This window comes from Ammodytes marinus (assembly GCF_949987685.1).
Source record: "Ammodytes marinus genome assembly, chromosome: 3".
In the NCBI taxonomy this organism is placed as follows: Eukaryota; Metazoa; Chordata; class Actinopteri; order Uranoscopiformes; family Ammodytidae; genus Ammodytes; species Ammodytes marinus.
This window is the reverse complement of record NC_137232.1, coordinates 3,695,707-3,710,000: the sequence shown is the minus strand read 5'-3', so window position 1 is coordinate 3,710,000 and position 14,294 is coordinate 3,695,707. Positions and strand designations below refer to the sequence as shown.

The 14,294-nt window shown below is 45.5% G+C and overlaps 1 protein-coding gene across 2 annotated transcripts; it reads left to right on the top strand.

The window, feature by feature from the left end:
* Window positions 1-3,975: 3,975 nt before the first annotated feature.
* On the top strand, window positions 3,976-13,852 carry tbx2b (T-box transcription factor 2b). 2 transcript variants are annotated; one of them, XM_080052515.1, is made up of 7 exons: window positions 3,976-4,772; window positions 5,694-5,961; window positions 7,603-7,749; window positions 9,045-9,121; window positions 9,318-9,487; window positions 10,445-11,052; window positions 11,962-13,852. In XM_080052515.1, exons 1-7 carry the CDS (start codon window positions 4,414-4,416, stop codon window positions 12,433-12,435), a joined length of 2,103 nt encoding a protein of 700 aa, XP_079908641.1. In that variant the 5' UTR covers window positions 3,976-4,413; the 3' UTR covers window positions 12,436-13,852. The 2 variants fall into 2 exon arrangements, with proteins under 2 accessions (XP_079908641.1, XP_079908640.1); XM_080052514.1 differs by having other exon boundaries at window positions 9,306-9,487.
* Window positions 13,853-14,294: the final 442 nt, after the last annotated feature.

The following is a 14,294-nucleotide window of genomic DNA, read 5'->3' as shown; positions in this document are numbered from 1 at the left end:
CAGGGAACTTTAACATGAACAAACTAAACATTACAAATGGTTTGTAGGATGTTGATGGCGCAGCAATGATTCTTTATTTACATTTGGTGTGTTGGTGAGTTCCCATGTAAAAAACCGTGTGTGTGTGTGTGTGTGTGTGTGTGTGTGTGTGTGTGTGTGTGTGTGTGTGTGTGTGTGTGTGTGTGTGTGTGTGTGTGTGTGTGTGTGTGTGTGTGCGCGTGTGTGTGTGTGCGCGTGTGTTAGGGAGGCTTTGAGGAAACGTTGCGCTTTTCCTATACAAGCGACAACTGATACGTCTCATTTAGCAGAGTATAGAGTATGGAGGGATGAAGGAGTGGAGAGGAAGAGGAGGAGGAGGAGGGCTGCTGGTAGCTGCAGGAGGAGAGGATGAGGGAGGAGAGGAGAGGGCCGCTGGTCGCCGGCTTTCCATGTGACAAGGGGAAATATGAGGGACTTTGACAGGTCTTAAACGGTCTGGCGCCAAGGCCTTAGTCTAGCCTCTAAATATAGCCGGGGAGATGATGCAGTGAGATGGGAGGAGAAGATGGAGAGATAAAAGGAAGAATGGAACAATGTCGAGGAGGGGAGGAAGAAGAAGAAAATAACAATACTCGTTTATAGACGAATGTGGCGCAAAACTGTCCCGTTCTCTTGTAATCAGAGCGTCTGTGGGCCGGATCGCTGACACGGGGACTGGGGGCAAAATCAGCCCCACGGAAGGTGCTTTCACGCTCATTTTCTCATCTGCTGCTTTAATGTAATGTATTGTATTGAGCCGACGGATCAACGACACAGAAAAAGCTTTAATCAACTTCCCATAGGAAGCATCATACAAGTAAAGTCAATGACATTAGGCCACAGCCCAGTTGTCCACGGACACCTACAACAGTTAAACATCCTAAGTGTAAATATGGTTTTTGAGTCATATGTGTGTGCTGATTTTGTCGATATAATATTTGTTTCCTAAAGTAGCAATATAGGAGAAAAAAAACCTCCGCACCAAAACTTTTGAGTTTGCTAATTCTTTTAGATATGCTTCCAAAACATATTTGACTTACTCTCACTTCTCCTTCCTCCACATCCCCGACTGACAACCAGGACACACACACACACACACACACACACACACATTCCCCAAGACCACGTCTAAAGAGCATGTTTACTGTCTGCTTGCATTAATCCCACTCAGCACAGAGACTGTGTTAATCTATCAGCGCAGTGCCATGTAGTTGTAACATGCAGCAGCAGCAGCTTGGCGCGGTCCTCCCTTTAGACTTAATGACTTTTAAATCGCGCGTAATGGAGATTTCTGTGCCGTTGACGGCACTGAACAAATAAATGGTGACTAATTTGCACAAGCGTTGTTGATACAATTATCCAGTTGAGTATTCCCGCAGAAAAACCGTTATCCACCTCCATATGTTGCTAATCCTTTCTTTCTCTCGCTCTCTCTCTGTCTCTCTCTCTCTCTGTCTCTCCCCCTCTCTCTCTCTCTCTCTCTCTCTCTCTCTGTCTCTCCCTCTCTCCCCGGTAAAGCTCAATGCATGGCAGCACCAAGGCCCCTGACAAACCGCTGCCGGCGCTCCTACATCTCTGTCATTGCATAAATGTGAAGGTGCAAAGCATTCCAAACCAGCCGCCCGGCAAAATGATATAGCAAATAGACGCAATACACTATAACCCGACCCGCTCGGTGGAAACGAGGCATTAACTCTGAAGAACACTGCGAGGTAATGCGCAAAGACGGCCCTTGATGATTTTACATGCTCGTGTAACCTTGATGCTCACTGACATTTATTTCCAACTCCTGGCTGTCAGACAGAAAATACACTTTGTCACATTGTCACTGACTCTGCTGTTGATGCCCTCCTCTGTGTGAATGCTCCAGGGACCCGTGTGTTTGCTGGATTTATTATAGGTGTTTTGCTACATTCAGGTAGGCCTACGTTGCGCTCTGGCCGGCCTGCTGACCCTCTCTCTCTCTCTCTCTCTCTCTCTCTCTCTCTCTCTCTCTCTCTCTCTCTCTCTCTCTCTCTCTCTCTCTCTCTCTCTCTACGCATGGCAGTCTGATGTTAGCCGAGCAACAAGTGTGTGACACAGCGGAGATTTGCAGACATGTCATGCTCTTAAATCACTTACTGTAACGTGCTGAATCTTGACACATAAGTGCACGCTGCCGGAACTTTTGAGAGTTTTTCTTTTTTTACCGCACTAAGGGCATAAAACGATTAGGTTTTGCCTCTTTCAATGAGCCTCATATACAATCCTATTGCAGACAATGAGGAAAGGAACTAGAATTTAATTCATATTAAAAAAGGGGTTTATTTCTCAAGACGTGTTTATGGCCAGTCAGAGTCGTGTGTGCCTGCCAGCGGAAGCCGCGGTTAAGTTAATAGGAAATGCGCAGTTGTCTCTGACAGACTCATTCACAAGTAGGCCTATTATCACTTTTTGTTTCAGTTTCAGTGTCGAAGTGGCGCCTGCTGCATGCGGCCCACATCACCATCCTTCCTGCCCGACACACAGCGAGAGATCGAGAGAGCAGCTGTTTATCCAAAAAGGAGAAAAAGAAAAGAATCCCATCTGACACAGTCATGAGCGAGGCGGCACAGTGTAGCGGAGGCGCAGATGAGGGAGCCGGAGGGGCTCATGCACGACTTCAGGGTAAATAGAACGAGACAAGAGATTGTTCTTATTGTGGGCGCATCAGCCGACTGGCGTCGAGCGGCTACTTTATTAACAAACTTGAGTCCGAGTTGATGAAGAGCTACGGCGCTGGATTCCTCTAAAGGCGCTCAGCAGAGCAGAGTGCAAGCCGGCTGGCTGGTGGTGGTGGTGGTCCCCGCTAACCCGGAGTCCCAGCACTTTCCTTGGTTTGACAAAATACAACCTGTCGGAGATTACACGCTGCCACGGCTTGCCCCTTAACTCTTGAGACCGAGACACTAAATCATCTCAGCGCTGCGAACGGTCGATGTGGAAATATAGCGATAGATCCTTTACAAAACATTAGTAGGCTACGACGTCCAACAGGTATGAATTATACAAGTGCACTGGCAATATTAAATATTTACCCCGTTTAAAAATAAAAATATATAAATCTGAGGAAAACTTTAATTTCATCCAAACAAGGAATAGTTTGTATCGAAGTTAACACTCACCAATTTCCTTTCTCCCTGAATTTTTCTCTCACATTTCATTCATCATCATTCATGTGGTTTTCCTTCTGTTTTTCCGCCGCGCAGCAGCATCTGGGTTTGTCTGCTCCAGTCTCGGCTCTTTATAGCCCTGCTGCTGCCGCGGCCCGTCAGCTCGAGCGGGGAACGCGGGCAGATAAATGGCTCTCGTTCGGGGAATCCCGTGACTGAATAAGAGCTGTAGCTTAGTCGGTCGACGTACAGTACTGTTAACATAGCCTGGGCTTGTTTGTGTGAGGCAAATCCAGCCTTAAAGCGTGAAAAACAGTCGATGGCATGGAATCATTACAAAGTATGTTTTATGGAGAGCGAGTCTTTGAAATAAATCACTCCGGAATGCAGAGCATATTAAGCTGCGAGCCGTGGATTTACTGGTGTGAGTTGTTCTAAAAAAGACAGTGGTAAACGTGGAAGAAGTGGAGGAGCTGATCCTGTTCTAAGGTGAGTATTAAGACAGTGAGTCCGTGGACAGGACAGGTTCGTATTCTCCGGAGGCGACATTGTAAAAAACGCAAGCCGAGAGTGGTGATGCCTCCACCGGCCAAGATACTAAGGGCTGACCCGCTGCTTGGCTTGGAAATGGGGGTGGGATTTCCCGATCTTCCCTGTCATTGGTTAATATTTTATTCTGTTGACATGTTTTCTTACTGCTAATGCTTCCGACACCTTCTCGTCCCCCCCTCCCTCCTCTCCCAGAGTCTGTCCAGAGCTGTCAGAACCACGCCTATAGGGGCCCACAATTGGTCCAGAAAGCGTAAAATCAGCAATCAAAGGGGCTTGGTTCATTAGTGTTAGGGGATGGAGGCAGGAAGGACATGTGAGATAGTCACAGATCTGCAGTGAACGGAGCCACATCTTCTCCAGTCCAGTGTGTGGGATGACTGAAGCAGAGAAACAGCTTATTTCTCTATTGAGAGGCACACATCAGCAGCAGTGCAGCCGGGCTCTGCCTTCACATGCGCGCCGCGTCTACTGAAAGACTTCGGCGGAGGAACCAAAGGGGAAACAGCACATCAACAGCGACTGTGGGCTATTTTCTTCACCCTGATAACGCGCTCTGTGTGTGCGTTGGCGAGGCGCCGTACTCTTCTGTGCCGCTTTACACGAAATTAACTGCTCGCGATTAAGCGCGGACCTACACTACACTGGCTCTAGGTCTGGGGGAATTACCACTGAAAATATCTACTATTTCACTTCGCTTTTTGTGGATGCACCGATGAGAGATCCAGTTTTCACAGGGACTGCAATGGCTTATCACCCTTTTCACGCACACCGGCCGACCGACTTCCCCATGTCCGCCTTCCTAGCGGCCGCGCAGCCCTCCTTCTTCCCGGCGCTGAGCCTCCCTCCCGGGGCGCTCACCAAGACCATGACGGAGCACGGCCTGGCCGGCGCGGCGGAGGCTGGGCTCCACCCGGCCCTCAGCCACCATCAAGCGGCTCACCTCCGCACCATGAAGAGCCTTGAGCCGGAGGAGGAAGTGGACGACGACCCCAAAGTTACACTGGAAGCCAAGGATCTTTGGGACCAGTTTCATAAACTCGGCACGGAGATGGTTATTACCAAGTCCGGGAGGTAAGAATGACTCACTTACAACTAGAATGCCTCTCATTGATATACCGAGAATTATGTATTTTTATTAGAAAACCCGGTAGTTTGTATAGCATACGGCCACAAGTTTAGAGCAGCTAGACGCCGTTTATTCATGTTAGTGAACGGCAGCCTGTGCGTCAGGCCTTATAGCTACTCGCTATTTATTCTCCCACCAATTATTAGCCTGTTCCAAGATTAATTAAATAGACAAAAAAGGCGGATTATACTGCAACATGTGTTAGGCCTATATTAACGTCTTGTTTTACATTAAATGTATTGTTTTTTAATGGAGCTCGAGTCCTTAAAGCTGTGAATGCATTTGGGTGTCGAACTGGCTTCGTTTATCTAAGTAGCCTTAAGTAAATCAATACAATTCTTATTTGGAATATTTCTGATCCATTTCCAATCCGAATAAAGTCCATATTTTGGGGATTCTTTTATGTGAAAATGTGTCCAAAGCTTTTGTCAGCTTTTAGCTCCCAAACTGCATTCTTCTTGAGACAGCAGGGCTTCTGGGTTTTATAAACAGGCTGTCACTTCAAAAAGCAAGGGACGTAGGGTGCTGTGCTCGTAAATATACTGCTCAGCTTTGTAGTGTATAGGTCTTAGATAACACACACACATATACACTCTCGCACACACACACACGAACACAGACACAACAGACACATACGTGTAATATCTGACAATAACAATAGTTCATCTTGTCAAAGCGACGTGTATATTTATTTCTGAGCATCTGCGCGTCGCCTTCAGCTAAGTGCGTCTATATTGTCACATTACTCCAGGTCTTGTATGGTCAACCGATGTGGTGTTTTTGGTTAGAATGGCAGCGTATTGACTCCCTGTGTGTATGTGTGTGTGTGTGTGTGTGTGTGTGTGTGTGTATGTGTGTCTCTGTAGGAGAATGTTCCCCCCGTTCAAAGTGCGTATAAACGGCCTCGATAAGAAAGCCAAATACATCCTGCTGATGGACATCGTGGCGGCGGACGACTGCCGATACAAGTTCCACAACTCGCGCTGGATGGTGGCGGGCAAGGCCGACCCGGAGATGCCTAAGAGGATGTACATTCACCCGGACAGCCCGGCCACCGGCGAGCAGTGGATGGCCAAGCCTGTTGCTTTCCACAAACTCAAGCTCACCAACAACATCTCAGACAAACACGGATTTGTAAGTATTTATTTTCCGCTTGAGCAGAGGCGTTTTTTTTTCATATTTACATGCTGCATAACACGAGCTGTTTGCTGCTGGTTTAGACGTGACAGGCAGTGCGTTCTTTGAGGATTTTCTTTTAATCAGATAAAAAATGTATGAAGCATATTGGGGGAAAGTGGGTCGTTGTGGCAGTAGAATAATAATAATGAAATAAAAAGAAAGCAGCCAGGAAAGATGTAAATAAATAAAAACAGGGCAACATAGCGTGCACTGAATTCAGCTTTTCGTAAAGGGAAAATAAAGAAATGACATAAAACTAAAAACGTTGTGAGACAATGGAATATTTTTTAATGGATGAGTGTGTTACAAAATAATATTTGCACAAAAATGGAATCTCCTCTTTTAAAGATGTAGCCAGATATGTGCTTTGCGTCCAAAAACTGTTGACACTTCGTCGCCAATTGATTCACACGCAGAGCTTATATGTTTTAGTCGCAGGCTCTTCAGAATATTATCAGCTGCCTAAGACACATCCACATTTCCAAACCCTTTCATGGCGCCTGCTCTCTGCATTCGCGTGTGGCCTTTAGCCTCGACTACATTGACTGTACCTCACTATTCTTTATTTATAACGGAGGTTTTTATTGTGAGGTCCATGTGAGCAGTGTGTTTGCAGAGCGGCAGGCTTAACAAGTGTATTATCAAATCGGGTCAGAGAGAAATGACGTGAAGTGAGTTTGAATTGCCGAGCTGACAGACAGCTGATATCACCCTCCATAGGCTACCTCTCACCTAATAGTATAGTAGGCTATACAGTGGTGTTATTTTATATTATATTAAGTATATACTGCTGTATGCCTAATTTGGACTGGATGCTGTTGTGCCTTTGGACCCACAATAAATAGACTATACATTTATTTTTGAGCATATATTTCACATCATGTTTCTGGTGTGATAATATTCACAAAAACTATAGATAGGTTGAGGGAATAATAAATGTGTGAGAAAGTTCATATCTGTCTGGCAGGCAGAGTGTGCTTCCGACTGGAAACAAATTCAACAATTTACATGTCAGTCTAAATTTGCAATCGGTTCCTTGCAGCATTTCTTCTTATTTACACGTGTTGGCTGCGCATGTTTAAATTGGCATATTTCATTAAGTTAACATCCTAGGATATCTGTTAGTATGGAATCCTTAACACTTTAATCGTACGTGAACACCTGGCCTTAAAAAAAAGAATTCTAAAACTATATTTGATGTTAAGTCTTTGATGCTCTGCATGTCAAAACAGACAGGCCCTGCGGCTCTAATCCCATGTTCATAATAGCTGGTAAAGTGTCCATACTTGCTGGTGCATTTGAAAAGAATAGCTTTTGTCCCGGTATAGAAACTGGATCAAATCACTTTTTTTGCTGCGGTTTTGAAGCCTTTATGACACCATGTGTGGCCTGGTCAGGTTTGTCCCTTTTGCCCCGCTTGCTAATTACAGACGGAGTCCGCGCGCACAGTAATTATAACGGCATCAATATACAATGATCTGCGTCAACATATTCCGCCTGAGCTGTCGACTCTTAATGTGGAGGCATCAAGAGATAGTGGAACAATGAGCAGATATTTACTCCAAGGCGTGTGTTTGTTTGTGTGTGTTGGTCCAGACAATCTTGAACTCTATGCACAAGTACCAGCCGCGGTTCCACATAGTGCGGGCCAACGACATCCTGAAGCTCCCCTACAGCACCTTCCGGACGTACGTCTTCCCGGAGACTGAGTTCGTGGCCGTGACAGCGTATCAGAACGACAAGGTGAGTCACACCGTGCATTCCCCCCACCACGGCCAACGGCCTCTTAATATGGCTGCTAGAGCCTACTTTGCATAATAAATGTCCTACATGGGTCCCATCCCCCTCCCCCCGCCACCACCCGAAGACTTAATCTGATTTTGTAGGTCGCCTAATTTCCCCGCAGAGGACTCCCACGGTTCTATTTTTTTTTTTAATTGCCCATTTTAGCTTGGACCTGTGGTGGTGGTTGTGGCTGATATTTTCCTGACTGTATATTCAAATGTGTCGCCAAAGTGTTGTGTGGTGCAATTCCTGGGCTATAAATGGGCTGTTACCTGCTGGGCCACAAGTGAATAAATAAGGTGTTTTAAATGAGGAGAGCGCGCATGGCATACATCCTCTTATTTATTTAATTTAATATTTTTTTTTCCTCTTGGGGAAACAAATGACACCATCAGATTCCATTTTGAGAGGGGGGGGGGGTTAAGATAATTAAAAAATTCAGCATAATTGATTAGGGATTGTATATTCGCGTTTTTGGTGGCACATTCTCTCATTATTCGCTGACTCTATTCTCTTCCGTGAAGCTAATTGGAGCTCGTATCCAGGAGGGTTGGGGTGAAAAAGTTTATGGCAAAGAGTCACCATCGATGACATGGCATTTAAAAAGGCTACTCACCCAGATGCTGCTAGACACTCTCTCTGCTCCGGCGCCTGAAGCGTCCTGTTGGCGGGCCGCTCAGGGCCTGCAGGAGCCGTACAAGGGCCATACATATACAGGCCCCTTGCTGAGCATGTAGCCTACGTCAGAACATATCGTACGGCAGCAGAACCAAACCACATTATTAATTATTGATATGAGAGTCATCCGCTCAAGTATTGCTACCGATGGCTTTTTTTCTTCTTTATATGAGCTCGTGTGGCCCAGTAGAGGAATATTTCGTTTTCGTGGCACAATTTCTCTCCAGGGGCCTATGAGAATAACGCCGTCATTACGCTTTTTATTAATAATGCAAATCTAAGGCCGGTCTTTCATGTCCAACACGCTGTGTGTGTGTGTGTGTGTGTGTGTGTGTGTGTGTGTGTGTGTGTGTGTGTGTGTGTGTGTGTGTGTGTGTGCGTGTGTGCGTGTGTGCGTGCGTGTGTGTGTGTGTGTGTGTGTGTGTGTGTGTGTGTGTGTGTGTGTGTGTGTACCATCCAGTGTGGACTATTCTGGCTCCAGTAGGCTAGACCAGACGCATGTGTGGACTGCCTGTTTATTATTCTGGTTCCAATCCTTGCGACATTAATAATTGTGACTTTGTATTTTGGGACAGATCACGCAGCTGAAGATCGACAACAACCCATTCGCCAAAGGCTTCAGAGACACGGGCAACGGGAGGCGAGAGAAAAGGTAACACTCACTGACTGACACCTGCCAAAAATTACAGTGTTCCTGTGCATGTGTGCCCGCGCGTATGTGTGTCCGCCATATTTTTAATTTGAAAGGACATGGTGTCGCAACGTTACAACATCTAAAACCACCATTAATTGTATCATAATTGGTATTATCGTATATTTTTTAATAATATAATTAGTTTTGTCGACAGGAAACAGCTGACCATGCCTTCACTGAGGATGTATGAGGACCAGTGTAAGGGGGACCGGGACGGCGCAGACTCGGACGCCTCGTCCAGTGATCCTCCTGGCGGCAGGGACACCGGCCACTCCCCGCTGGGAGCCGGCTCCAGCCCGCTGAGGTTCAGCAGGCCCAGCCGAGGTGAGAAGACTTTACTGTTAATCATTGTTTTGCCCATATATGAGCCGTGAAGCCTTTAACATCTACGCTATGTGAGGTGTTGTTGGAATCATTTTGAATTTGAATTTAATTATTCAAATTGGCCTTAATATGGCTGTAATGGTCTGAAGGAAAGTAGGCCTAAGCAGCAACGCGACGGAAAACAATTATTTTCGCCATTTGTCACAGCTAGCCTATGTGAACAGTAAAACTAGGCAGATTATTTTTTTATGGAGTGAGTTATTATATTCACATGTAAATAGAAAAAGTTGTCATTGAACAAATATAGTGTGTAAACTCCTATTGGGGTTAGAGATATTTGAGTTCCATTTATGTTTGTTTTATTCATTTTGCTGTAATCTTATTGTTTTACTTGCCTTCATATATGTAACTAAATTAAATAATTGAGTTACATAAATCCAGTAATACATAGGCCCTGTTAATAAACCTGGTTTGTTATATGTTGCTCTTAAACATCAAATACTTTAAATCTACATTCAGTATGTTAATTTCCTAATGAGTGCACATATGGTTGCAAATGTGCAGGGTGGATTTTGGGAGTTTCAGGTTCCCACCAGGCTTATGTGGCCGTGTGTGTGTGTGTGTGTGTGTGTGTGTGTGTGTGTGTGTGTGTGTGTGTGTGTGTGTGTGTGTGTGTGTGTGTGTGTGTGTGTGTGTGTGTGTTATAGATTATAAGTGAGTGTGTTGGGGACAAGGTGTGGGAAATATAGAAATAGAATTATCTTTTTTGGCATTGTATTTTGCAGGATACAATGAAATTAGGAGTGCCACTCGTGGTTGGCGCATAAAAAACACATCAAAACACACAGCCATTAAACGTGACTATTCATTTGGTATGTTGATCAAGAGACAGGTGAAAGGCTTTAGTAGTATATAAAGCTTTGAAGGCTGACACCTGTTCCTCCCTGTGTTGTACAGATGACAAAGCGTGCAGTGACAGTGAGCAGGAGCTGGAGCATTGTGAGGAGCTGCAGTGCCCTCGCTCCAGCAGCCCGGGCCCGGAGCCTGTGTCCCCCTACAGCAGCTCCAGGTGTGAGGAGCGCGTCAGGGACCGGCCCGACAAGAAGGAGCACGCCGTCTTCAGCATAAGGCATCCTGAGAAGGACAAAGCAGAGAGCAGGCACAGGAAAGACACCACCAACACCACCACTGCTGCTGCTGACGTGTTGACAAAGGAGTCGGAGGCCTCGGGGGGCATCAGTGCCTGCAAAGACTCCTTCTCCCCTCTCATGGTGCAGACGGAGAGCCCGTCACACTTCAGCCCAGGACACTTACAAAGCCTGGCTCTGTCCGGCCTGCACAGTCAGCAGTTCTTTAACCCGCTGGGCGCTGGATCGCCGCTGTTGTTCCACCCTGGGCAGTTTGCCATGGGCCCCGGAGCCTTCTCGGCCATGGGCATGGGCCACCTACTGGCCTCTGTGTCTGGGGCCAGCGCTCTGGAGAACGCCAGCCTGTCGGTCCAGAGCACGGCAGGAAGCCACAACCCGTTCCCCTTCCACCTGTCCCAACACATGCTGGCCTCTCAGGTAAGGAGAAAAGGCTCACATCCAATAGAAGACAGTTAGCATGTACACCTGTAGCACAGGGCTGACGTCAGCAGGAGGAGAGTGTATAGACAGGATCTTGTGACCATGACTGTTCAGGTGAAGCTCACCTTGTACAGTCCAATCAGAGCTGTGTTTAATGTTTTATTAAAAATAAGCAAGATCAGTGAAGCAAAGTGTCATGTATTTGGTGCATGGAAACCTGTTGGACTTTATTGAAAGTGGTTGCATTAATTCAAATCAATTACATTTCAAAAAAAGGGACAGTGTATATGGCGTCAGCAATTCTGGGAGAACGCTTGTATTAAAAATCACTTTTTGTCCAAACCAGGGAACATCTCCTCATGATATGATATCCTGTACTGTGTGCGAGCTAAAAGAAAAATCTATTGTTAACACATGTACAGACTAGGCTTTGTAAACTGGTATGTAAACAAAGTGTATGTTAACAGAGGGGCCCACCATAGTTAGTAACATGCCAGTTCATTGACAGCAATCATTCTTAAGAATCGCTGACTCCACATTTAATTACCTTTATTTATTCTTTATGTATGTAAATACACCCAAAAGCTGCTTGTTTCATGGGCAAAGTCTCTTCGCCTGTTGTTAATGGGCATCCTAGTGTGAAAACAATATAACAAATACAACATGTTCATCAGACAATCACATTAATGTCTTGTGTAAATTAAAGCAGAGGATTCAGTAATAAATGCAGTCAGCCAATGTGTTTGAAACATGTTCATAATCGAAATAACTTGTTGCTTTTGGTTAAAATCTGTACTATATATATATATACTAAACACTTTAGAATCATGTGGGAAATGTGACTGTTTGAACACCTGTCTGGAAACAGTGAAGTGACTCCAGGTCCGCTTTTCCCTCTCCCTACAGGGCATCCCAATGCCTCCGTTTGGCGGCCTCTTCCCGTACTCCTACACCTACATGGCGGCTGCAGCGGCAGCGGCCTCAGCCTCTGGCCTCCCGGCTGGCAGTGCCTCCAGCCCTCTCTCCAGGAACCCCTTCCTCACTTCATCCAGACCCAGGCTCCGCTTCAACCCTTACCAGCTCCCAGTGTCGCTGCCCCAGGGCTCCAGCCTGCTGACCGCCGCGGGACTGCAGGGCGGCCTCAACAACCCAGGCTCTGAGTGCTCCAAGGCAGGCAGCAGCAGGGAGACCAGCCCTGCCCCGGAGCACCACCACCACCACAGCAGCAGCAGCAGCAGCAGCAACCACAAGGCGAGGACAACTTCTCCCAAAGCCTCCATGAAGGACTCAGTGAACGAACTGCAGAGCATCCAGAGACTGGTGAGCGGCCTGGAGAGCCAGAGGGAACCCCCCTCCCCCACTGCAGACTCCCCCAAGTGATGAGGACTCTGTTTGGGGGATGAAGACTTACTAGAGGACTATACGACGTGCATAATGTCCTGTACAGCACATTAAGGAGACTGGGATGAGGCCCATATGGGTCGCTAGAAGGCCGATTTGTTCCGGAACAAAGCTGCAGATAGACAGAATTTAGTCCAGATAATTTAAACTAAACTTTTTTAATTATGGAGGTGGTTTCCTCCTGTTGTTGAAAGGGTGGAAATGCCTGTCGGACACATTTTTTTGGACCATCATCACACACCAAAACTCCTTGAACCCAAGTGTTTTAGACATAGTTAACAAATAATTACGTATATGAAACATGCAAGAATTAAAATATATATATATACAGGAAAACACATTTTAGCCTATTAAACTAAATGAATGATAACATATTGAAAGAAAAATGTGACCACTTCAGTTCTCCGACGTGTCTGTATAGAGAAACAGTGATCAATCAATTCTACTGCAAACATATAAACAGTCCAACTTGATCATATCCGTTCTATCAGAGGAATCGGCCCCCATGCATCGGTGTGACCTGCCCACAGCTGCACAGACTGAGCGGCGCACAGTGGACAGTGTGTGTGTGTGTGTGTGTGTGTGTGTGTGTGTGTGTGTGTGTGTGTGTGTGTGTGTGTGTGTGTGTGTGTGTGTGTGTGTGTGCGTGCGTGCGTGCGTGCGTGCGTGTGCGTACGTGTGTGTGGACTTTGGTTAACTTGAAAGCCTCATCGCGCCGACAGGCATGTCTCAAGCTGCAACCAAAAAACTTTTTTGTTGTTGTTTTTCCACATCATTTCAAAAGGCATGAAGACACGTTCCGTCTGAGAGAGAGGAGGAAGGAAAAGAAACCGCTTATCATTTCACTCATGCCAGAACATTTCTTTTCTGAACTATTTATGTAATTAAAGATTAAACGTAAAAATTCTGTAAATAAAGCTAAGATCCAAGAATATGCAATTGGTATTAATTTATTCAAGGCTGTATATTTGCGTGTATATATTCCGAATTTAACTCTTTGCTTTTTTTTTTTTTTTTTTTTTTTCTCTCTCCCGCTCCTCTCCCCCACACGTTTGTCATGAACATTATACTGTCAAGATGAAAAAGCTATTTAGCGCTTGTTGGTTTGAAAAACTGTGTATGAAGAAGACTCGCTGATTTTTAGAAGACGTGTGTGTGCCATGTTTTAGTCCGCCTCCACCGACAAAGAGAGAGAGAGAGAGAGCGAGTGAGAGAGAGAGAGAGAGAGAGAGAGCTCCACATGGATTCAGTAAAACACCTCAGGTTATTTCACTCCAGCCAGGAGACATTCAAAGCAATTCCTCCATATGGGCGCATCATTCATATCTATTCATAAATATATTTAAATATGAAAGTATCTTTGTTTATGCTGGTTGTCCGGGTTTTTCTTTTTTTTTTCTTTTTTTTGGTGGTCTGTTTTCTGTTTGTTTTTGTTTTATTGACTGTCTCACAATTTCAATAAAAAAAAATCGTTGTGCTGAAATCTTGCAGCCTTTTGTATTCATTACTATTATCATAGGTTAATAATAGCCATACTCTTCATTGTTTTGTTATGATCGTCTTATTAGGGCAAAACAGCTGTAAGAATTTATAGAGCCGTCTTTTGTAAGGATGTCATGTTTTTACGCACACATAGTGCACATACACACACACACACACACACACACACACACACACACACACACACACACACACGTGGGACAGGAGCGCCCTCTGTCGGCCACACATTTAACGAGAAATAGAGCAGGTTCTGCGTGCGGTTAGTTCAATTTGATAAGGAAATGTTATTGGGTTTTATAATTCACGTTATTAAAATTACGTTCAAATCAGATGAGGGA

What these genes read in the sequence shown, in the direction of transcription:
- tbx2b (XM_080052514.1), top strand. Translation starts at nt 4,414, where the DNA reads ATGAGAGATCCAGTTTTCACAGGGACTGCAATGGCTTATCACCCTTTT. An exon ending in GTTATTACCAAGTCCGGGAG is followed by an intron (nt 4,773 to 5,693) that starts GTAAGAATGACT and finishes GTGTCTCTGTAG; the next exon opens with GAGAATGTTCCCCCCGTTCA. An exon ending in TCTCAGACAAACACGGATTT is followed by an intron (nt 5,962 to 7,602) that starts GTAAGTATTTAT and finishes GTGTTGGTCCAG; the next exon opens with ACAATCTTGAACTCTATGCA.